The 25,249-nt window shown below is 40.9% G+C and overlaps 2 protein-coding genes across 3 annotated transcripts in view; both read right to left on the bottom strand.

Moving 5' to 3' along the window:
- INPP5F (inositol polyphosphate-5-phosphatase F) overlaps positions 1 to 25,249 on the bottom strand; it is a 169,167-nt gene that overhangs the window by 84,388 nt on the left and 59,530 nt on the right. The window lies entirely within an intron of this gene.
- BAG3 (BAG cochaperone 3) lies at positions 3,579 to 23,303 on the bottom strand. Of its 2 annotated transcripts, none has more exons than XM_063132726.1 (4): positions 23,099 to 23,303; positions 7,852 to 8,205; positions 6,006 to 6,371; positions 3,579 to 4,852 (listed from the first exon to the last, which is right to left on the bottom strand). In XM_063132726.1, the coding sequence occupies exons 1-4, from the start codon at positions 23,279 to 23,281 to the stop codon at positions 4,085 to 4,087; spliced, it is 1,671 nt and encodes a 556-aa protein (XP_062988796.1). In that variant the 5' UTR covers positions 23,282 to 23,303; the 3' UTR covers positions 3,579 to 4,084. The 2 variants fall into 2 exon arrangements, with proteins under 2 accessions (XP_062988796.1, XP_062988795.1); XM_063132725.1 differs by having other exon boundaries at positions 6,006 to 6,374; positions 23,099 to 23,302.

Raw genomic sequence — 25,249 nt, 5'->3', positions numbered from 1 at the left:
CAATGCCAGATTAGCCTAAGAGGGCCATAAATGGAGAGGTCACTTTGCCCAGAGTGCTCCCTGAGCTGTGTAAAATGTTCTCTGCCTTATCTACATTCGCCAGGTTCTAGAATCCTGTGTAGGTCTTCTCTGAAATAACTCACATCAGCTCCTGAATATATTTTGAAATTACATTGTTCCACAAATAGTTAAGTTTATTCTCCAGGAGAGACAATGTCTATACAAGATAAGAACTCGAAGAAAAAGTGGTGGTTCACCTCTATGGTCATTCTTGTACCATCTGGGCATCACATCACATATGACTGCAAAATGCCCTGTTTTTTTTAACACTTCCTGTACAGAGTTCCTGTAGCTGGACAATGTTATAAACTTTTCTGCTTCTTTTGCATGCTGTGTGAAAAGGTGGGCCTTTTTGCTGCAGACTGCTTTTAGAATTGCTGGGCTTAAGCGCTCTCCTAAAACACATTCTCCTTGGAGGAGAAATGGACATCAAACTTGGCCAGAATACCCTCATAGTTGGGCTTTCAGCCTTCTTCAGCAAAGTAATACACGTCTAAACATTGCCAACTTCTTTTCCTATTGCACAAAGGAATGAACTTACTTGTGCTATTCCTTCCTCCTTGTGGAGCTTTGTAGCTAGACAAAAACAAACAAATCTTTCTTTCCATTAAGGCCACATTGCAAGAATAGTAAAGCTGAAGGCTTCTGATGAAATGGAACTGTGCCATTTTCCTTGTCTTGTTGTAATTTATGGGTTTAAAACTAGACTTCTGACACCATGTCATAGAAGGCTTAGACAACACACCAGCTAGCAGGCTAGACAAGAACTTTATTGTCTCTCAAACAAGAGCAAGACAGACACAGGAAACTCTTGACTCCACCCCTATACAACTAAGTGCAGTGCCACAATTCTGCCTCCATAGGCCTAATGTTCTATAGCTGCAAATTGGAATCAGGACCTCCACAGCAGATTTGGGATGTGTGCAGTGAGCTGTGGGGGGATTTGTTCCACCAGCATTTTCTGTTCCACTGGTAGATGAACAGCATTGGATACAACCTCATAGTATTATGGCCACGGATTAATACTATGCTGGCATGACAAAGTTAGAATAAGATTGCACAACTGGTAACTGATAGATGACACTGATGTCAGATATTCTTTTAGTCAACTTTAACTTATATCCAAGCCTTTGCCAAGAATTAGTGAGTGAGCTAGTAGTTATCTCTGTATTGAAGACCTGTCACTCTGTTAATTCCTTGCTGTAAAAATAATAGGTTCTTGCTGTTCTGTGCTGCCTTTATAATCTTGTGGCCTTTTGGCTTATTAGGTTGTTTGTATTTGTATTGTTTTACTCTTTCTTGTAAACTGCCTTGGGAATATGCTTCAAGGACAGTATAAAAATACATATAAAAATAAATAGCATCACAGCATACTCATTTTTTTAATAGCCTCATTGATGTTCACTAATAGAGTCAGTGACATTCGTACAGATACAAGTTCAGTTTCTTTTAAAAAAGAAAAGATTACTTTAACAGTGACAAAGGGTTTCAGATAACCCAGGACAAATTCTTTTAGCATGATGTTAAAAAAAAGTGTGTGAGAGAGAAAGCAACTAAGCTTGTTTATATCTCACATACAGGAAGTCACTATAGCTGAGTCTCCTTTTTTAAAATAGGTATTCTTGTTGCCTGATGTCAGCTGTGTATCCTCAGCCAAAATGGAATCTTCAGGAGGAGGTTGTGGCTGGTGAGCTCATACTACAGCTATGTAGAGACATTTATATTGGAACTATGGCCATATTGCCAATGAAAGTGTAGTGTTCTGAATATAACCTTGTTGATTCTCAAAGTGAAACTAAAATAAATGACACTGCCATGAAAGACTTTAGCTAGGACTATAATGTAAGAAACCTGTTACACTACAATTCAAGGAACACTCCAGACTACACCCAGAGGACATTACACCCTTTCACTAATTTCCTCACATAAGACAAAGGCCTTAGCTGGACCTACCTGATAGTTTGTGATGGAGGGAAGATCTTGCATTGCGATTAACACAAGATCCCTCTTCTGTTTACACGTGAGGCACAATGACCTCAGGAAGAGAGGCGTTGTGCCCACCATTTTAAAAATATTTTTAAAGAAGACGGAGCACAGGAACGCTCATGCACTAAAGGTAGTTTTTTTAAAAAAAAGTTAACCTGATTTCCCCGCTCCCCCCACCCTACCCCCGATGGGCACAGCACTGGACCCTGTGCAAGGCTCCCGGCTCCGTGCGAGGAATTGCGCAGAGCCAGGTCAAATCGCGGCAACGGGCCACACGTTCCGCGGTCTCGGGCTCAGCCTGAGACCGCAGAAAAAGCAGGCCCGAAGGGGAGGGCTCTATCCCGGGGCAAGGGAGGAATGATCCCTCCCTGATCCCAGGATCCCCTGTGCATCATGTGGATGCACAGGGACGATCCCAGGGTTCGCCCCGTGATAAAGCCCAGTCTAGCTAAGGCCTAAGTCATAAACTGTTTTCTTTCAAGCTTTGATACTTGTACAGGGTGCTACTTTATCCAGTTCCAAGATACAGGAGTTTACATACCTAATTTTGTATCAGGCATCCAAATCAAGAGCCACACACCTTTGCTTACTGTCTCATTTTATCTTGGCAAATGCACGTTCCCAAACTTTTATTTGCTTAGATAACATGAATATGTGACAGAGGTGCCCTTACAAGGGAAATTTGGAAGATAGGTTGGTGAACTCCTCCTGCATTGCTGATTCTCTCCTGCAAATACCTCCTCAATGCTGTTTTCCTCTAGCCAAGCTTATTTGGAACCCAGCTGAGCAAAAAATAAATAGCTTGGGAGCATATTTGCAGAATAAAGCCTTGGTTAGCAGGTAGAAGGCCTTATTGCCCCATTCCAACCTACTGATTCCCTCCCACAAAGACCAACCTCGCATACTATTATGAGTGAAATAGGGGTTGGCATTCCATGTTACCATCCCTTAATCAGAAATTAGAGGCTGGAAAGAAATTAGAGGGTAGAACAAGTGTAAAGAGTTGTTATGTAAGGTTAGGTGATTCTATAAACAGAGTCATAGGAAGGGAGGTTTGGTGAACCAGTCATTTAGCATATCTGAAGACTTCATTGTCATGGATTGTGCAGTTTGTAACCAGACTTTCATAAAAAGCTGGAACTTTATCACATTCCACCATCAAGCCATTTTGTATGTCAGGCCCTTTATCCTCCTCAAGTGCACCAGTTCCATACTTTGCCTTAAATATGGTACAGCTGAAATGATGGTTTACATCTCTACCCTGAACAAAACGGGGGGGGGGGGGGGAACTAGCTGCTTAGGTGTATTATTTCTTTGTTTTTGATGCACGTGATCCTCTGGATGTCCAACTCTGAATACTTTGTGTCCCTCCTCCAGGCTTTACATGTACGCTTGACAAACCATGAGCTAATTAGAAAGCATGTATACGTAGGCATTTTCTAAGCTGGTATTAAGAGAAATCCATTTTAGAAATACGTAATAATGGTTTGCAAATACAGTCAGCTTTCCAGTTTATAAACCACGCAGGTTCATTAGGTTTCTACAGTATTGTTTTATTTCTTTTCCCATTTAAAATATAGCACTAAAATTCTCAACACATATAAATATCCCTAGATTTTCTTAACACAGTTTCCAGGCATCAGTACATAAAGTGCCTAATAGTGAAAATGTTTTTTCCCCCTTTAAGAGTGTCCTATTAAAAATGGATTTGTTATTCTGATGCGGTTAGGTAAAGATTTTACATAAGTCACTCTATTTGCCGATATTGACCCAATACATTTTTCCCCACTGGGTTAGCTTGAAAGAAACCATTTTATAAGATATTCTTCAAACACATCCTCTGAGCAATATACAGAATATAGGCTAAATGTATTTTCCTTATCCCCCCACATCTTCCCCACCTGAGTGTTTACAGTGTTCCAAGCTGCTATGTTGATTAAAAACCAATTGGTGCAAAGCTCCTGAAATGCATGCAAGTTAACATTCACTTAACACACACTTTAACTTAGAGTCCAAGGACTTTACTTTTTGCCTGTAGCTATGGTTGAGTCACATTTTCAGATGTGTTTGTTTCTTTAGCAAGATTGGTAACGATGCCTTCCTTACATCCAGGCTGATCCCTTTCCATTTTTATTTGCTCCTTGGCATTCCCATTGCTTATATCCTTACAAACGTTTTCCACTAGAGGATCAACATCCATTCTTTCCTGCGTCACCTCAGGCAAAGGTGGCTGAAGTCCATCCCCTTGAATGGGCTCTGGAACATCTTCCGCTTTCTGCTCAAGTCTTTCCAATATATTCTGGACTTTTCTTACACCGTCTCTCCGGGCCTGTCGAACATCTGCACGACCCTCAGGGTCCACAGAGTCCAAGGCTAGCAGCTCTTTGGTCAAATACTCTTCAATCATTAAGTATTTTTTGCCATTTTTCTTACCTTGAAAAGAATCAACTTCCTGCTCTAGATGTTGTACTCTATTTAGAATAGCTTCAACTTTCAAGACTCCTGAGTGTTTCTGAGGCTCTTCCACTTCTGAAGTCTTCTGTGGTTCATGTTCTTGTGGGAAAGGACTTCCTTCTCTAGGAGCAGCATTAGGAGGGCAAGGAATCTTTTTATCAACATTTTCTGCTGTGGGAGGTGGTTTCTGCAGAGGTGGATTAGTATCTGTGTTTATATCAGCATGAATAATTTGAATGGGGACACGTGGAGCAGGAATCTCTGCTCCAGATTGCCCTGTCTTGTTTTCAAACTTGGCATTAGGGGGTAGAGTTGGTGGTGATCCTTGGGTTGGCACTTGTTGCTGAGAAGCCTGAAGGAGAACAACATACTAATTAGTAGTGTACATGAACCAAGAATACAGGGATTTAAGCTTTAAATACAATTACAAAACTGAGTTCAAGACTTCCAGCTACATGATCTTTCTGAGATCATTGAGGTCTTACATTCATCTTTTTCACACATGCATTAATTTTAATAATGACCGAACAAGCCACAGTTCTGAAGAAAAGCTATCTATGGATATGAAAGGCAGAAAGGAATATAAAAAAACTGAAAAAACTGTGTGTTTTTTAAATGTGAAGAATGAAAGAAAACATGTGAGAAATTGCAATAGAGTAACGGTAGGGAGACATGTCCTATAGCAAGGTTGGGCATCATCACAGGTCGTATAAAGCCCTCCAAGCCTTAGGGAACCCTGCCTACTTTTAACCACAACCCATTGACTACAGGGAAATGACCACTGTTCCAGTGCTGTGTTGGGAGAAGAGGCTTTAGCAGCAGAAAAAGAGCTATTTCGAGGGGGAAGACTGAGGGATGGGAGGTTCCACCCTCCAATAATCCTGGAACTTCTAAAACGGTACTCTCTGGGGCACTGCTGGGCAGTGGGAGAAGCTTTAAGCTTCCTTGTTCACATACACACACACACACACACACACACACTTCCCGCAATCCCATCTCAGGGAGCAGGGAAGAGGGGGGAAGGTCAGTCTGCATGCGTACACACATGTATGCAGTCGCTGACCAGAAAATGCACATTGCCTTCGGGGCCCAAAATATTGCCTACTCCAGCCCTACAGAGTAAATGTTCACAGGGATAGTTACGGAGCTAGCTTATCTGAACTGTACATAAAATCCAAACACAATAAGATCCCAGGAGGTTTCTTCCACTACATAATATTCCCTCATTATAATTCCTGGATCCCTTGTTTCATAGTATGCAAAAGAGCAGAAAGATAAGATCTTTATGAGGGCTATGGCAGAGCCCAGATGGTCAGCCATGTCAATTAAAAACTGGAGCTATAATTTATAATCTGTGATTAAATCATTAGTTGGTTATTCATGTCAATTAATGGATTATAGTCTTCAGCATTACTCTTTAAAACTCTATATGAATAATACAACCCAAAGAATTAGCAGAATGATTGCTAATGGAAATGGGACTTGTATAGACTCACCACACCTACCTGAGATTTGACTGGCTGTATTCTGATGGGTGTTGGAGACTGGATTCTGCCTGGTGAACTTTCCCGACTTGCTGAGCCTCTCTGTGACTTCCTGAATGGAGACTGCGCACGTGGAGGCTTCTGGTCCAGATCATCCAACTGAATTTGATGGTACACTGGCTGATGAGCTTGGTAATCACTTTGCTGGGCTGGGTAATGTGTCTTCTGTGCCTGATGATAGCCTTGTGATGGTTGTCTTGGAACATTTCCCTCGTGGATCACAGGGATCTGAATATATCCATGAGGGAGCTGGTGGTTTCCCAGGCTGGGCCTGCCTGATGACTGAGGGGAAATGGTTGGTGATTCAGAAGATGCAGGTGATGGAGGCTGCTGAGGGAAAAAATATTAACGTTCACTATCATGTTTGTTATTAAGATTAATTTCCAAAAAGGAGTCTAAGTATTTAAGCAGTGGTTGGCGATGGCTCACTACACTACCAAGTCCCCGCTGCAATGGCAGCAGCCATGTGGCATAGAGAAACTGGGCAGATTTGCCTGATCTGATCGAGACATTAGAAATACCCTGGCTTGACACACTGCTGGGGAACACATCTTGCTTGGAGATTGAAGAGCTAGCAAGGATCATAACAACAGGTTGAAGAAAGTGTATTTGGTAGAATGTCTTAATCTTAATAAAGCTCCCCCTGAGCCTCCCAACCTGGAAACAGTGGAGGACTCAAAACCAAAGAAGTCATTGCCTTAATTTCATTTTAAGCCCGTTTTTGTTATTGCTTTAAACTGATTTCTAATAATTAGTTATAAATGGAAATGAATAAAAGTAATTTTTAAAATCCCAAAAACTGCGAGGCACAGTTAGTAAAACCAACTTGGAAATGATTTAATAACAAGCACTGTCAGTATGGAAATGTGCAGAATAAAACTTACGTAGCTTTGAAACATCCTGCTACACACAGTGACTGAAAGCTGAGCAAGAGTTCTCATGTAGACAAAGCTAGAGAGCTCTAAATGTACTGCACATGTCTATGTCAGCACAAGTGCCCTCTAATTTATGATACTATTCTTCTGGCTAACTGGATAAAAACCAAGACAAATGAATACATACAGGCATCATATAAGATAGCCATATAAAAGTAAGAGCAGGGGTGGGGTGGCGACCTGAAAGTCTTTCAGTGGATCTGACTATTTCTACTGCAACGTAAAACTATCAGTGTGGTCCAGTGTCTATGCTGTCTATTTCCTGCTGGGTGAATGCACAGCCAATGCACAGCTGACTTCTAATATATGCATTGCTTTGCATACCATCTGTGCTGTAGCCAGAGTCAGATACAATGCTGGCATAGCATAAGGGTCACACTTGACACAGCCAGTACAGTCCTCCTTTATTGGTACAGACTTCCACTGTCTTGATCTACTTTGGTGAAGGAAACATGCCTACAGGTTCATTTTATAGGTTATCAGAGTGATTGAGGAGCCTGCATACTGAGACAATTTGGTCACATGTGAATTTCAACATTTAATTGTCATCATGTCCAGTACTAGCTAGTTCTATGTACAAGAAATAAATCCAAGGTGCAAGTATTACAGAGAAGGTCCAATTCCACTCTAGTGTTTGCAGAGATTTGGAATGCATCTCCTTCAAACCTGATCAGTATGCAAGTAAAGAATGGTCCTCTGCATATATACATTATCTGTTGACTAACACCTCAGAATACATGTGAAGAACACATGCATAATTAGTAATATCTTGAGAGTAGTGGATGGAAAGTTCGGCTCTACACTATCACTTAGATCCCAAGCCATGCAAAGATTCTAATGCAAAACATACCACAGCAGTTCTATCAACTTACCTCAGTTCCATGGGAGCAGGGTACATGGGCCGGTGCAGCTGTTGTTGTCTGTCCACATTGTTTATCTGTCTCAGCAGCTTCTGCAAGTCTTCTAGCAGGGGACTGTGGACGGGCAAAACTTCCCCTTAGAGGTGATGGGGCTCGCATTGTGCCAGGAATGGTTTCTGACTTGACTCGCTGCATGCCAGGCTGGTAGCCAGAAGAGAATGAGTATTGCGGTCTGTTTTCTGCACCTTCATGTATGACTGGAATGGGGATGTAGCCGGCACGAAGCTTTGGGTATATGATGCTTCCATCTCTGACTTGGGACTGGTTTGGACTATTTCGAGATGGACCATTTGCTGATTGGATATCCTAGACAAACAAACAGATCCCATAATGCAGATTTAAAAATTAGGCTCTTCACCATTCAGAACAAGCAGCTAGCAAGCAATGCCAATCTAAACACTTTGTGTTTCCATCAGAATGCTTTTGCTTAAGCAACATCTCACATTCTAACCTGACACAATACAATTACATGAACCGGGGCATGGAGTTGGTTATTAAGACAGGATATATTTCACAGTCTCCCACTGTTTTCCCAATACTTCAGGGCAAGTATTTTCAAGCATACTTCAGATTAACCCTAGGACTGTCAATAATATATTGTGAAGTATACTCTATTGTCTTACTTAGCTGATTAATAGATTAGAGTAACTATTAAAATATCTCAATATTGGTTTTGGGAAGATATTTAAAAAGATAACAGATCTGTGCGATTTATCCTCTACCTTCAAACGGCTGACGCAGGGCATGCAAAGAATTGTGCTGGAACACCTACTACAGCTACTTCATGCCAGCAGTGAAGAGCTGGACAGATTCTTCCCCATCCCGTGTGCCTTATAGCTGGTGACAGGCAGCACTGGGGTGATGCCAAAAGCTGTAGCTCAGTGGTAGAGCACATGTTTTGCATGCAAAAGGTTCCAGATTCAATTCCTTGCATCTCTAGGTAAATCTGGGAAAGACACTGTCAGAAACACGGTATAATTGTTACTAGTCAGTGTAGACAATACTGAGCCAAATGGACCAATGGTCAAATTTAGCATTAGGCAGCTTCCTATGTTACTACAATAAAAGGTTCTAGCTGCTCCCTTTGGCTCAGAAAAAAAATTGCATAGTGCTTCTGTGCAACATCGTGCTGAAGTAGCAGTTCAAATGCCTTTGGCAACTTCAGCACAAGAGGCTGCCACATCCTAGCTTTAGATCAGCTTCTCCAACTTGGTGCCTGCAAGATGTGTTGAGCTACAGCTCTCCTCAGCCAGCATGACCAATAGGTTTCATGCATTACATGGAGATGATGAGAGTTATGGGTCAGAACATCTGGAAGGTGCCAAGTTGGGGACAGACCCTCTGGCTCTGGAGAGGAAGGCTACGGGTTGCTGAACCCACAAAATGATCCCCTGCTCAGCTTCCAACTTTGGAGTGGATGGGCAGAGGGATGGGAAGGTGGAGATAATCTCTGCAGTTGCTATGGAGTTTTGAACCCCAGCACAAGTGCAGTGGCCATCCACACCTCCTTCTTTCCAACCCAGAACTTGGAGCAGAAGAGGGGAGTAGATTTCATGCAGACATACAGCACAAGGTCAACGACAAGGGGAGTGGCAAGGTCAGCATAGTGTAGGTCAGACTAGACTATAAAACAGTAAAAAAAAAAAAGGACAAAAAAGTAAGTATCACTTACTGGGCCAACATCTACTGGTTTTCATCAATGCAATATTCAATTACATAAGAGCTCTTTGTCAAACTTAAGAGAACAAAAGCTTTAGTTTTAAAGAAATTGGTCCTATATAAACTGGCAATTGCTTGCATGTGAGCCCTCTTAAGTATTTATTTATTACATTTCTACACTGTCAGTTAGCCGAAGCTCTCTGGGAGGTTCACAAAAGAAAACTTAAAACCATAAAATACGGTAACATAGTAAAACATAATTATTGGCTGATTTGCTGTGCTTTCATGGAATGTTCACAAATATTCCAGTGGCAAACACTCCGCTACTAAAATGTAAATGAACTGTGCAAGTCCATACCAGTTTGGAAGTGAAATTTCAGTTTGCTTGGGAGCAAATCTTCCCAAAGAGCTGAGAGATAAGTGAAGCTTTGTGCTGGGAGAGACAGGAGAAATGAGATAGAAGCAGGGCTGTTGGGAATTCTGAATCCCATGAAGCTAAGTGAGGAGTCAGACCCTGATCAGCTGAACATAGCAGATTCTGTTATTGTTTTCTAGATTTGTTTGAAGTGAGCAATGCTTAGAACTTCCTTTTCAATAAACTGAATCCAGAACTGTGACAGTTATTTGCCCTTAGGGGCAAACTTTTTTTTTTTTAAAGAAAGCTAACTCAGGAGCAAATTTTCACCAAATGCTTCATCTTTTGCACATTTGCAGTTTCATTTAAACCCTAAGCCAAGCTTATCTTCACTGGATAAATGTCCTCACACATCAATTTAGGCATGTGAAAATGGGGAAGAAACATGATTTTTTGTGGGGGTGGACGTTTCCCAGCCTTCACATTTCTACACATTATGCCCACAAAGAAACATAGAGGAATATGTTTTATCTCCACAATAAAACTGTCAGCTCATAAATATTTAAAACGCATATATGGTCAGGCAGGGGTAAGCGACCTGGTACACCCCAGATGTTTCTGGACTGCAACTCCCATCAACCTCAGCTGGCATGGTCAATGATCAGGGCTTATGAGAGTTGTTGTCCAAAACTTCTGTAGGGCATCAGGTTGCCTGTGCCTTTGAGCAGAGGACAATGTTGGTATTCTTCTTCTTACTGCTGTTTAAAGAATGTTCTCGATGGTGAATACAAATGGATCCACCTAATTCCAAGTAGGGATTTTTCAGCTGCAATAATGTGAGAGCGAAAGTGTGGGGGAAAGGAAGGATGAGTAGGAAGATCAAAGGAAAAACTATTCAGAGAGAATGGAAGATAAAGGCTCTCAAGCTTAGGTATGCTTGTAATATGATACTAAGACTCTACATAGGATGGAAACGGAACTTTGTACCAGAGATTTCCACCCCCCCTCCACTTTAAGTCCTCTAATGAAGCTCTTCCTGAAGTGGCCTTTCTATTTTGGGAGCACATTCTAGATGAATTTCCAAGGGAGATCAGATATCAAATACTGCTGTTGCTCACAGGATAAATATCATCCAATAGGGGCCAAACTACATGGGATGGTGCCAGACCCTTATCTTTACAGACAGATTTGCCCCAATCATATATAAAGTGAAGCTAGTACAATTTAAAACAATGGTACTGAACCGTCCCATGCAGTCTGTCTTCTAGGGTCTCCTCTCTTCCCCACATCCACCCCTCCTCCCCGATCTCAGTCAGGCTCTTAGACTAGATATTAGCCCTACCAGGAGAAAAGCAGCCAAGGGGGCAGTGGCTACAGAAACACCGTCTTACTCGGATGCTATTGTACTTTAAATTACATTTCCACTCAACTTGTTCTGACTTTATACTGTTAGTTTTACCCTACTCAGTGCCTGTTTACCCTACCCTGTGCCTGTTTGCTTTCTCTTCCCCTCCTTATTGTTTTATCATGGTTTTATTAGAATGTAAGCCTATGCGGCAGGGTCTCGCTATTTACTGTTTTACTCTGTACAGCACCATGTACATTGATGGTGCTATATAAATAATAATAATAATAATAATAATAATAATAACAACAACTTTATACATAATTCAAGCAGAGCTACATTTAAAGAGACTGGTGTACTGCCATCGTGATTAATTTGCCCTATGTGAAGGACGTTAATAAGAGATCTGTATTCAGCAGGTGCCAATGCCAGGAAAGGAGAATATATTGGAAAAAGAAGTCTGTGACTTGCAATTACCCACCAAAGCTACTACGCCCAAAAGTTATCAACTGTCCTGCTCATTCGGACCCATCTTAGGAATATAGAAAGCTGCCTTATACGGAGTCAGACCACTGATCCATCTAGCCTAGTGTTGTTGACACTGAGTGGCAGCAGCTCAGGCAGGAATGGGCCCTTTCCAGTAGTTTTTTTTCTAGCTCTACCTGGAGATGCCAGAGATTGAACCTGGGACCTTCTCATCCCCTACACATATCATGTTCATTATTTATGGACCAGTGACAGTTCAAAAAATGAAAGGATCGGCTACCAGTGGCTGCTAGCTCTTATGGCTATGTGCTACCTCCAGTATCTGAGGCAGTAAGCCTATATGCACCAGCTGCTGGGGGACATGTGTGGGAGGGTGCTGTTGCAGTGTGTCCTTCTTTGTTGATCCTTGGCTGACAGCTTGTTGGCCACTGTGTGAACAGACTAGATGGACCCAGGGTCTGATCCAGCATGGCTCTTAAGTTCTTAGGTCATAAGCCTAACCTAACAGAGCATTTTATCAGGCGAGGAGGCGGCAAATGGTAGTTTGCAGGAAAAATCTCAACTGAAAAATTTCCAATGCCCTAAATATAGTTATCATGTTTATTTGATATTATTAGTAAATAAAACTTTAAAATTAGCCCATATCCTAATCGCCATAAATATTTGAATTGAAATAATCTGGTTAAATATGGCTTAAATATTATATTTAAACTAATGCAAAGTTTAATATGGAAATTATTTTTACTCGAATACTTATGAAAAAATAAAAATACAGCAATGGCCCAGTTTGTATGTAATGCAAAGCCAGGATTTAGTGTTATGTCATAAGCAGGAACATGCCCATGCAAAGCTCCAAGCTCAAACACTCCCTCCTCCCCTCTCCTTCTCCCACACTGGGAGGAGGAATACGCTAGAATTTTAATTTCACCTTAGAAGATTCCTAGCTTGTTGTTTTGTGTGAACAAGGTTTAATAGAAACGTAGGTCATTACTAAACAAACCTACCTCAAACCCTGGATTGTTTTTCCAGTTTGCATGTAAATGATAAACCAAGAATCTGCTGCAGTGAAACGAAATTCTGGCTCATTTTGGGAAGCGGTTGGAGTGCTTGATCGTGACACTTTGCATAGGCTCATTCTTGCTCAGGCACATAATGCTAAATCATAATTTACCAAACCATTACATGCAAACCAGTCCATACTATGTACTTCCCTTATATTGTACATTTAACTTTAAGGGAAAATAACAAAATCACTGAAAACTATTGACGCACTAATTTTTAGCACACCCAGAGAACTGTGCATGATATTCCATGGTTGCTCACTCAATGAATTTTATGACACTATGCATTTTCTATGGAAAAATAAATCACTAGGGAAAAATTCCACCCCACATCACCAGCAAATTGTTTCCCAAGCAAATTATGTTTGCAAAAAGCACTGGTAATATTACAATATTTCACAACCTTTATTCTCAGAACAAATAGTGAAGTAACCATCCTCTACTCTTTCCTTTCTCTATAGTGAAAACTAATACCTTTCCCCATCTCATTCAGCAAGTCTGTGACTCACCCCTCTTGGATTCAAGCTTATTGTTGCATTCAACAGACTCATTTAGCTTTTTCAAGGACTGCACACATGTTTCCAAACATCTACCGCATTTCTAATGCTTGACCTAAAAGGGCAGACTTTTCTTGTTTTACTGTTTGATTCAATATTTGACCAAGAATTGATTTGATTTTGAGATATTACAAGTGTAGACATGACTTTAGCATGCTAATATTAAATTAAAACTTATAATTAGTTAAAAACTAGTGTAGTTTATTTTATTTTTTTTTAAAAAAACTTTCCCACTTTCCCTTCTTTATAAACAAGCAAACATTTTTTCATCTATCCTTGTCAGAAATGAAGCAGTTCTTCAGAAAGACTTCTTTCCCAATGACTCCCCTGAACTCTCTCTACTGCATTACATTTGGAAGGAGTCAATACCAACAGTATGTTTTCTCTGAATATGCTTTTTTCAAGCCAATGTGTGTACACTATCAAACTTAGAAAAAGCTGAAAATGTAATACAACTGGACTGTCAAGCAAGTAAAAACTGCTTGTATTAATTAAAATTTTATTGCATGCTTAAATACTGGATAGAGGGTTTATAATTGAAATGCTAACACCACTTTGAAAGAACAGCATAAACGTGTACTCCAGTTAACATCATATTATTATTATTATAGCTGCTTAGACTTACAAGAGCACTAGGATTCGAACCTAGTCCCTAGATTTTTGTATTTCACTCTACTTGAATATGCATAAATGAACTATAATCACATTATATGTCATTCCTTTCCCAGCATGTCTCAAAATATCAGTAATTGTGGTGAAACATTTTGATTAGTATATCTGTTCCAATACAGTAAAAAAAGATGTTAACTTTTATAGTAAATCCTGATCCTTTCTTTTTCTGAAATCTAACTGAATGGATATATCAGCATACATAATGAGTCCAAGATTTTTTAGAACCAGTCCTGAAAAAGGTATCAACTAAGTTCCTCCAATTTCTTTGTTTTCTCAACTCTATTGTAATTTAATTATTTGTTACCTTTTGATAGTTTACATGTACTATATATATCCTAACACAAAATGTAGGAGAGAAAAAAGTGACATGTGGTGATTTCCTGATAGCTTCCGCTACCTTCTTCCAATAGGTTTGAGATTTATTTATTTTTTAAAAAAGATACTGTAGTTACAAGCATGGGGCATTATGGAACAGATGTGTATACAGAGTGGCTTACACAACTCAGTTCGAGCAGATGCTGCCCACATATTCAAACTTCCTTCACAACCAGAGGGCCTAGACCAGCCTTTCTCAATCTGAGGTGCTCCAGATGTGTTGGACTGCAGAGCTGGCTGGGGCATTCTGGGAGTTGTAGTCCAACACATCTGGAGCGCCCCAGGTTGAGGAAGGGTGGCCTAGACCTAAGCTTTAAAAAATTAATTAATACGACGACTGAAAATATCAAAATTCTATCTAAGGGACTTGGTATTTTGAATAGGAAAATTAGAGTTTGAGCTGCATGTACTGGCCCAGCTGATTAGGGCTGGATCGGAACAAGGGGAGAAGGAAACAAAGACAGTTCTTTTTGTTTTCAGACAGAAATTATTTTTAGAATCAGGCATGCAGGGGTAAATAGCAGAACCATCACCAGCAAGCCCAGACAAATAAAAGAATATGCCCTGAATACTATTAACAAAAAAATTGCCACAGTCATAAGCATAACGATGGAGTTTACAGTGTACCTCATGGCCTTGACTTCCCAGAATGTGTCACCATACACTGGAAAAGTGGGGGCATGGAAGGACAAGCAAGTTACTTCCTCCAATGTTAGGATGCAAACATCTTAAAAATTAGCTTCTGTTATGGGTAGCAAATCTGTATGTTTACCTCAGAGTTTGCACTGCGTAACTGGTATGATATAATTTTTATGTGTAATAAACTTGATTTTTGTGAATCATCTTTAAATTATGTAGTGGCGTAAGCCTGCATAAGGATTTGTATCATTTCACTCCTTCAATATATTTATAGTATGTGTTTACCTGTATGTTAAGATCTTGTCTGAGGCTAGGCTGGTGACTATCTGGGACAGGGCCTTCTCAGTGACAGTACCTCAATTTTAGGATGCATTTCCCAGAGGGGTTTGCCTAGCAGCCACTTTGTTGTCCTTTTGGTGCATGGCAAAGGTCTTTTTTTAAAAAAAAAACCCTCTGGTAACTGTTTTTATTTGTTTTTTAAAATCTTGCTACCTTTTAGTTCTTTTATTTTTATGACTGTTTAAATATGTTTTACTCCTATTATAAATGTTCTTTATTTTCTTTTTTATATAAACTGCCCTAGGGATTTTTATTGAAGAGAAATATAAAATATATTAAATCAAAACAACCCAAAATGAATCTGTTAGGTGTAGTCGGGAATAAAAACAAAGCACCCAAGCCATGCATCTTAAATCTGCTTCACCTCACCAATACTGTGATGTAAGTGAGATTACTAAATGATTAGGCATATGTGTGAGGAATGAAGATACATCTTAAATCAGCCTTCCCCAACCTGCTGCCCTCCAGATGTTTTGGACTTCAACTCTTATCAGCCCCAGCCAGCTACACCAGTGTCCAGGAATGCTGGGAGTTGTGGTAGAAAATATTAGAGGGAACTATGCTGAGGAAGTCTGCCTTAAACAATCCCAATTTCTTAAGTACTGGCCACATTTCTGATAATTAAAACTTAAAAGTATGAAAAAGTATTAAATAATATCCAATCCACCACTTTATATAAATCACTCTGTAAAGTATTGCATGATCAAGCACACTCAAATCAATAAGAACACTGGTACAGCAATACCAACAAGATATTGACCTGGTTCACACGTAATGATAACCTAGAGTACAAGTTGAGTATGTGTTGTTGTTGAATCATTGGGTTGTTGTTACATGTGAACCCTGCACTATGGTTTAACTCTGAGTTGTTAACCACAAACAATCCAGGAAGAGAACCTATGGGTTGTTGGGTTGTGAACTCTGAGTTGTTTGTGATTAACAACCCATAGTTAAACCATAGTGCAGGGTTCACACATAAAGCAAACCCATGATTCAACAAGAACCAATACTCTGGGTTTTTATTATGTGCAAACCAGGTCATGGTATGGTTTGGAAAATAGTGGTACTGTAGGTACAGCTCAGCCCCTCTCCTTTGCTCGGAATTGGGAGACAAAGACAAAGGGATATGTGAAGATAATTATATTACTTCCATGGTTTTCTGTCTCTTCCTCCTCTGTTTCCAACCCATTTGGTGGAATTATAAGTGTCTTCATTCTGGACTGTCCATCTCTCCTTTGCTTTATTTGAGTTGAAATGTGCGGGAAAAGCAAAAGGAGAGAAAAACATAAAAGAAGGCACAAGGAAGAGATATTTATTCCATGCCCTTTGAAAAAGCAAAAGGGGAGAGTAAGACAGAAGAGTGAACTCCTCAGATCTTCCTGCCACCCTTGGGGTATGTGACCTCTCCCACCGGCCTGTGCCACCCCCACCCCCACCCCCCATTACGCATAGCGAGAGGAAAGAATGAAAGACTATTCTTACTAGTAGGCCACTTGTTGAAGGGATTTGTTCCCACTCCGCAGAGGCCTGCTGGTAAGATTAATTATAAAACAGGGAGATACACACCAGAGAAACAGAGCGTGCTAGAAGACTTGCTAGAGAGGAATTACAAGAACAGTCTTGTTAAAGAAGGTATGGTTGCTATTGTGAGGTCATCAGTAAGATAAACAAAGGTGCGGCCAGTACAAATTGTGCAACTGGAAAAAGGCATAATCAGAAACGAAAGAAAACTTCTGAGCTTTACTTGCCACATCTGAGCCAAGAACAAAAATATAAAAGACAAAGAGGAAGGCTTTTTACACACCTGCATGTTCTGTTAGATGTTATTTTATCTCAGTAGATTCTGCAAGCATTTCTCCATAGCAGAAATGTTATTTCCATTGGCAAGGCAAATCCTAAAGTCCTTGCTTAGCTTTCCTGCACTCCTTATGTAGGCTAACACTCACATGATCTAACGGTATCTTGAAATGTACAAGAATGCTGCAACAGGTACAATGGCATGTCAGTGTCATGATTTTTAATTTGAGACTATGTGCAAGAGGGAGAAGAGCAATGTTGTCACTGGAATAGGCACAATATGAATTTGAGGGTGTGTCTACACTAGCACCTCTCTTTTGCAGGTCTACACGTTTGGTTCTATTGCTCTTGGTACATTTTCCATTCATATACGCTTCTGTCTCTTGGAACTATGGACTGTAAATAGGCAGCATAAAACTGTGCATATTTATGTGGATGTCATTCCCTCTGTAGTCAATGGAGCTTACTCCTAGGTAAGTGTGCATAGGATTACAGCCTGTATTCAGCTCAATAATTAGGATGGGGACAATTATGTGGTGGTTACTGCCTGTTTTAAGCTTCAAAAAGAAAGCAGAGTGCTAACAAGAACAGGATGAGAGCAGACCGTGCAAGCTATTTTACCAAAAAACCATCCAAACAAAAAACAGCTAGTGTAAACATACCTCATCTGAAGGGTTCTGCAATGTCCCTTCCCAACTATCCAACTGCCTCTAGACCCATTTTTGTCTCACCTGAATGCCTCTTGCTCTAAATATGTGCAATTTTCATGGCTAGTATTTTGTTTGTGTAAACAAATGCATCAGATAAATAGAACAGGAGGAGGAAAGGAAGAAAGTGGAACTCCCAGCTGACCTAGTAATAGCAGGTGTAACCTCTTTCTCTCTCATAATAGTAGCTAATCACTTCCCTTAAATGTTCTGGTATTTTTCATTCTCTTTCCTCCTTGCTGCCATTGTACTTTGATTTTTATTCAGCCTATACATAAAAGTACTTTACATTCATAGAACTTCGCACACATGGCAAAGTATTATTTCCCTTTACATGCCTAATATTACCAAGATGCTTCTGGTCTCTTGAGACCTATAATAACCAGAGCAGATATACAAAACAAGAGGATAACTGCTCTTGATTTGTTCTGTCTCATTCACTACATTTAAGTGCTTGTATACTGAATGCAGGGCTCATCCGTGTTTGCCAAGAATATTTTAAACATGCCAAGTTGACTCATTGCTTATCTTAGTTCATGACATTTTATTATCTCAGTGGGTTCATCATTCAATGTATTTATGTAACAATCTACTTTTTGTATTTTAATCAATGAATTTTATCTCACACTTTATACATATGCAAATTAAGTGGGCTTTGTGATTGTTTCCTGAACCAGTGACAGTGACAACAAGCTGGCAAGGATGGAACAGAGCCCTAAGCAATTCAGAAAATGCATGAATCTAGCTATACACTCTGTCTCCTGCTTAATTCCACTTTAATATCAAAAAGGAAACCATTTTCCTCCACAGTGAGATGTGTCCTCAATGACAACAATGTCCTGGGTTTCCTAAAGCCATTCACCCTTCATGCCTATAAATGGAAGCTGGACTCAAAAGATTTCATCAGAAGGTGATGAAATAAATGCTGCATGAAGAGAACTGGCATCAGTGCTTCAACCCACCAAACCTAAAAGCAAGGATTAAAATAAAGTATCTTAAAAAGAACACTACAAAGAGCTTTCCTTGCTAAAGAGGAGGAAGACACACTTGTTCCAGCAAGCTATTTCTTAGTACAATGGGCCTCAGGGCAGTGGACTTATCTATTATTTTAGTGCTCACTGGGCCATAATCAGGAACTTACAATGCCACAATGCAAAATCAATAACCAAAAGTGAGCGCTTCTCAGAAAGGAGGCAAACTTTGTCAAGTAGACTTCAAAGCATAAGTATGACCACTGAAAGGAATGTGGACTAAAAGACTAAAAGACCCTCACTGTTATGGCAGGCAGGGGACAAAATTATGAAGAGAAAGACAGTGATGTTTTTAACTATCACTCATTTACCCAACGTCAAACCATCAAAACAATATATAAACAAGTTTCATTCAAATCAATGGGATAAGCTTTCAGATATGCTTATGACTGTGGGAATTGTATTATTTTTTATGAATTTATTATACTGCACCATCACTGTACATGATGCTTGTATTTATACTTTATATGTAGCAACAACATTCTCCATCACTGCAAGTGAGTAATGTTTTGTCTATAATTGAAATACTATTTTCAAAGAAAAGGTGAAGTCAGTATAACAATCAGAAACTATTTCTATTCATAAGCTTGATTTTTTAAGTGGTGGTTGGGGGGTGGGGGAATAGAGCACATGCTCCATCTCCAGGTAGGGCTAGGAAAGAATCCTGCCTGAAATCCTGGACAGCTGCTGCCAGTCAGTGCCAACCATATTGGGCTAGATGGACTAATGGTTTGACTCAGTATAATGCAACTTCCTATGTTCCTATGTGGAGAAATTCCAAGCTGGCTCTGTCACTAGGCCTAATACACTACCAGTCTAATTAGAATGTTTAAATGACTGTGCACTTTAGAACAGTCAATGCTCTATCTAGCTTTGTAAGTCGTACCATAGAAAGGGGAGTTTCCTTTTTCTGCTTTCCTGAAGTATGCTCTGGAAAAGCAAGGAATACTCTCAATGTACTATGTTACAAGCATCTAACACACTCAGAGTGCTGGGAAACATTAATGTACTGACTAAGGATCTATTCAAACATTACAAAAGCTACCAGAAGGCTACTGAAATGATCCCCTATGACAGTGACTGCACACAGCTTCTGCAATGTGTGTGGGAAGCTGCAATGTGAGGTGGATCGGCCCCCACAGTATGAAGAGTCTCCACACCAGCAGTAACCACTGACAGGAATGTGCAGTGCTGCCATGGAGACTCTTTTCAAGTTAAGGTTAATCCAGTTGGTGAGCTGTTCCTTCCTACACATTACGGAAGCCATGTGGGGCCGCTGCTACACAGAAGCAGTTTATTGGTCTTCAATGACTGGGTTTGCACAATCACCACAATCCACTGTGGCTTATTTAAGCCACAATAGGTTGCAGCATGTGCTGGTGGTGATTCTGAGTATTCAATCCCCCAGTGGGTGATTGCAATGGTTTGTTGTCCCTCAAATAACCCATGACCTGTTCTTGCAGTGAGTGAGGCTTCATTAAGTAAGAAAAGCACTGCATCACATCTCACCTTCTTACAGATGTTCTATCTGTAACTTGAGTAATATAAATCCTAATTTAGTATTTAACATAAACCCTAATTTACACTAATGACAGGAGAAAATAAAGTTTTCTTACTTTTAAAGTAATATACTTTGAGTTCTCAGTGGTTACCACCCATAACAGTGAACAATTATGATATTCCTCAATATAAAATTCACAAAATAAAGAAGTCATTCACTGAAGTTTAAATCTAAAGCAGGGGTAGGCCACCTGGTGCCCTCCAGATGTTTTAGATTACAACTCTCATAAATAGCAGCCAGCATAGCCAATGATTATGCATTATATAGTTAGAGGACGCCAGGTTGCCTACCTTTGATCTATGACATGATCTAAGGATTGACTACGTACATAAATGTTATTCAACCCCACCGCACCCAAACATGTTGACTTAGTGTATCCAATTCCTGCCTGCTGTATGGCAGCTGCATAGATCCCTACAGCAGATACAGAAATATTAAAATCATTTAAGTTGCGCAAAGACCTCAACTACATATTTCTTTTTGAAGGTACTGCTTACCAAGTGGCAAAGTACCAACCTAATGTATGCAAAGTTCCTAGGTGGAACATGGACCTTATTGTTCCAGCTTCCAAATGCATTATATTTGTTTTCATATAGTATATATGAAGAGTAGAAAATTGTATGCTATACTTTGATAACCTAAAGTATTGTTTTGCATTCAAGAACTTCATTATTCTGTAAAAGTCAGGACACAAACGTCATAGTAATACGTTATCAAGTGTCAAGGCAGTCTTTCAGTTAGCACTAGTGTAGTGCCTTTAACAAATGCCCATGTAAGGTCAGCGAATAGCACAAAGTATCTTTGGTATTAATTTCTAAGCAGAAGCACCCACACAAACACTACTTTTGACTATCACCTTTGTGTGCCATGTGGAGTTCTAGCTCCCCTCATTTACTTATCCGGAAGTGAATATTAAACTAAGGAAGGTGTGCTCTACTGGCTGTATTACCTCATTCTGGTGATATTCTTTTATGTATATTCATCCACAGAGAATTTACAAAGTAACAGTCATCTAAGTTGGTTTAATAGTAATATCAGAATGAAGACTTGTTTTGCTGCTTTACAGCTACTAGTTTTACAGCTCTCACCAGCACTGCACCACTTTTTAATAGTAATGCTGGAAAATGCTTTCCAGAACATCAAGCTTCTCTGGCAGCTGAAGCTATGAAGTTTTCAGGTTGAAAGCCAAATGCACTGTTTGGGCGCAATGTCTTTTTGGAGCTTTGCAATGGTCCAAAACCCAACAAGATCTCCAAAACTATGCAAGTCATAGGTCTGTCCATTTTGCGTATGGATTCCCCAAAAGATAGGACGTTTATACCAGTCTAACAAAATACTGTATTAATCTCTAAAGCAAAATTTCCTGCAAGTGGATGGAAAGAATACCCAACAATTATTTTCCACTCTAATACTGTCAATTTCCTGGTTCAGGCACATCTAGTGATTGCATAACCAGCAAATAGACCAATGGAAATGGAACAAAAAGCTTATTCTTTTTTTTTTTTTACACGATCTACATATCTCAGGACCAATAAGACCCAACGTCAAACATAAAAGTTTTTGTTTGTTTGTTTGTTTAAAGTGCATCCCTATGTGGCAGTACGGAGTTTCCTCTTTCCATCGACGTATTTGGGAACCGGTCCTTGACCAAGCCTTATTTCTTTTCTTTTTCTAAACAAGAAAATTAAAAGGAAACCCCCGAAGATTCTTTTAAAAATGCTGTCCGCTTTCTGAGATGCACAGGCCGGCCAAGTATACTAAAAGTTTGACTCTCCAGGCTGAGTTGGACTCAACCAACTTTAAATAAACACCGCGGGGATTGAGGTATCAAATGATTTAACGCACACACACAAAAAGGACTGCAGTGCGTCAGAGACAAAAGCCAGCTCCTAGCCTCACTGCATAGCCATGTACTGAGCGGGGGGGGGGGAGGCTTTTCCTGGCACTACCCCCCACTGCATCACATTGCTCTAGTGCCCCGGAGAAGTGCTCAGGCTCTGTCCTTCAAGCGGCGCCACCGCAAGTTGCAAGGCTGAGCAGAGCTATTTGGGCACTGCCCTTCAGTACCTTCAGCTCCCTGCTGCCTGTCTCCCCCACCCTTTCCATTGCCAATAACCCAGGGCCTGTCTTTAGCATTATTCCTGAGTCACCACAACATTGCCATACACTGAGGAGAAAAGTATCGCACACGACACGGCACGTCCTGGGAGAGGAGCGCCTCCTCCCCTCACATACACCCAACCCTGAAGAGACGCTGCCATGCCCGAGAGCGGTGTCAGTCTTCCGCTCATCTCCCATATCTGAGAAGGGAAAGTCTTTTTCTAGCCACTTCGTACCATCAGTACTGCCGTGTGTTGAAAAGTCTCCTTTCCCCTTCCCAACTCTGGGACACGCACCACCAACACCTACTCAGAGGGGTGTCCCTCACCCCTCAAGTTTATCTGCATAGTATTGAAGTCAAGGGAGGACCTGGCTCTTTGCTGCCCCCCCACCCCCCGCCCCCCGCGCTCTCTTTCCTCGCCAACTCCGCGGCTCCCAAGTCCCAACAACGCCTGGCTTCCCGCGCAAAAGAAACTGGGGAGAGCGAGAGACTCCCACGCCGTCCTGGGCAGTACCTTCAGATGGTCCCCCAGCAGGCGCGGGTCGTTCCAAGTAGTGGTGCGGCTGTTATGATCCACAAAGAAAGGCCAGCCGGTCTGTGGGTCGATCTTCACCTCCCAGCCCGGAGGCAAGGGCTCCCGCTCGCCTCCTCCGGCCTCCGGCTGCACCATGGTAGGAGACTGAGCGGCCGCGCTCATGCTGCGCGCCAGAAAGGAGAGCGGAGCACACCGGTTAGAGAGCAGCGAAGCGCAGAAGAGAACTACAACCGCCTTGTTGGGCCATCCACTGGAGAGTCAAGCGAGGCAGCCCCAGCCGGCCGAACACCTTTATCGCTCAATGGGGAGAGGGAGGGGACATCGAAGGGGGTGGAAGTGTCTGGAAATAGCAGCTCCGCGCCAAAGAGGAGGGGAAGGGGGAGGAGAAGGAGGAGGAGAGAAGCAGGCCAGCTGCCCGGCTGGAAACTTCTGGGCGCCTCTAGCGCCTTTGGGCAGCCGGGCCGAGAGCTCCTCCTTGAGTCATTATTATCTCCCTCGCTGTCATTATTATTCATCCGTATGTACTGATTATGACGAGCGGCCGCCTTCGCTCCGCCTGCTGGGCGGTGATTACAACAATACTCGCTTTACAATGTTTATTCATTTAATTGGGCTCTTTCTGGGGTGAGGGGGGGATCACTGTCGCAAAAGCCAGGAAACAAGTCGTCGACGCCACACGCGCGCACTCCTAGGCTTGAACTCGGGGTAATTTACTGATCTGGAATAATAACCACGCAATTGTTCCTTCCTCACCATTATTACCATGCATGGAAAGAGGGGGAGGGGAAACTGTCCCCTTACGGCTTTTTGAAACAGTCCGCCGGCAGCACAGTTTAAGGATTGGCGGGGCAGGGGCATCAACTCATTTGCAACAAGTGATTCTGGGTATATCATGCTTACAGGATAGTTATGTTGCAGTCTAAGTATTTTCTTGGGGGTAAATAGAAATGCTACCAATTTCAAGTTCCTACCTTTTTATTCTTATTCTGTGGCACTTTATTTCAGCCATCCTCACAACAGCTAGGGAGCTTTTACTAGACCAGATGAATGCTACATTGGCCTTACCCAGCAAGGCAATGTTTATGTTCTTACATTGCAAAAGTTAATAAATTCTTGTCACTGTCTATATTGCTTAGCCCAGATTTCAGGCAAGAAGCCATGATCGCTCTGACTCAGGAAAACAGCTGCAGCATCTTAGTGAAGACCATGCCTTAGTGAGAAAGCACATTTGGTTCCATCTCTAGAACAGGCACCATCCCACCTGCCAAGACTAGCTAGCAATCTGACATCATTAATCCAGTTAACTAATAGTCATGGTTTCCCATTAGAATTGCAGGACTTTTCAAATCCAGACAACCGTGGCCCTGCATTTTAACTAGTTTAAATAGAACGATGACATTTTTGTTCTGTGAAGCACCATGTAAATTGATGGCGCTATATAAATAAATATTATTATTAATAATAATTTTACATCTTATCTAATAACATCTAGATAATGAACAGCAGGGTGTCCGCAAGGTATTTTCTTACAATGCCCCAAGAATCACCCTTGATTATTTACCAGATGCATTTGAGATGTGTATGTCAATTTATAAATCCCACTTATATCTGGCTGTAGAATAGACAACTGATTGTGGGGTGGGGATAATACATGAAACTGCAAACTGGCAATAAGTTTCACAATTTAGCAGTTAGTTTCAAACTAGAGAGAATGAAGGAATGTTGGGTATGTCTATAGAATGATGTCAGCAACAGTGTTGAAAACAACCCAGGGCCTATATTGCCATTGTATATTTAATATACTTAAAGTTTCTGGAAAACAGTCAAGGTAGCTTACAATAAGATAACTTAAAACCATGTAATCAATAAAAATGGAAAATTATTACAATATTTTAATAACAACAAGTCGGATAACTAAGTACTCTGCAACAGGGGGCAGCTTTTTACTGCTTTCATTGACTTAAGTGGAGCTTTTGCTTCCATAAATAGGCACAGTCTTTGGGAAAACTTTATTCAGATACATATCTGAAAGTCTGTACGGGAACAAGCCTTGCCTTTACAGACCAGACTCTAACACAAAAAGGTATACATTTAGCTCCTTTTCTCTTTAATTTTTACATAAATAATATT

This window comes from Elgaria multicarinata, chromosome 8 (genome assembly GCF_023053635.1).
Source record: "Elgaria multicarinata webbii isolate HBS135686 ecotype San Diego chromosome 8, rElgMul1.1.pri, whole genome shotgun sequence".
NCBI classification, from domain to species: Eukaryota; Metazoa; Chordata; class Lepidosauria; order Squamata; family Anguidae; genus Elgaria; species Elgaria multicarinata.
The sequence above is the reverse complement of the archived record's forward strand: the minus strand, read 5'-3'. Positions and strand labels throughout refer to the sequence as shown.

Coding starts and splice junctions, on each gene's coding strand:
- BAG3 (XM_063132725.1), bottom strand. CDS start 23,281: ATGAGCGCGGCCGCTCAGTCTCCTACCATGGTGCAGCCGGAGGCCGGA. Junction 6,375..7,851: donor CCTGCTCCCATGGAACTGAG/GTAAGTTGATAG, acceptor TTTTTCCCTCAG/CAGCCTCCATCACCTGCATC. Junction 4,853..6,005: donor TACAGCCAGTCAAATCTCAG/GTAGGTGTGGTG, acceptor GTTCTCCTTCAG/GCTTCTCAGCAACAAGTGCC.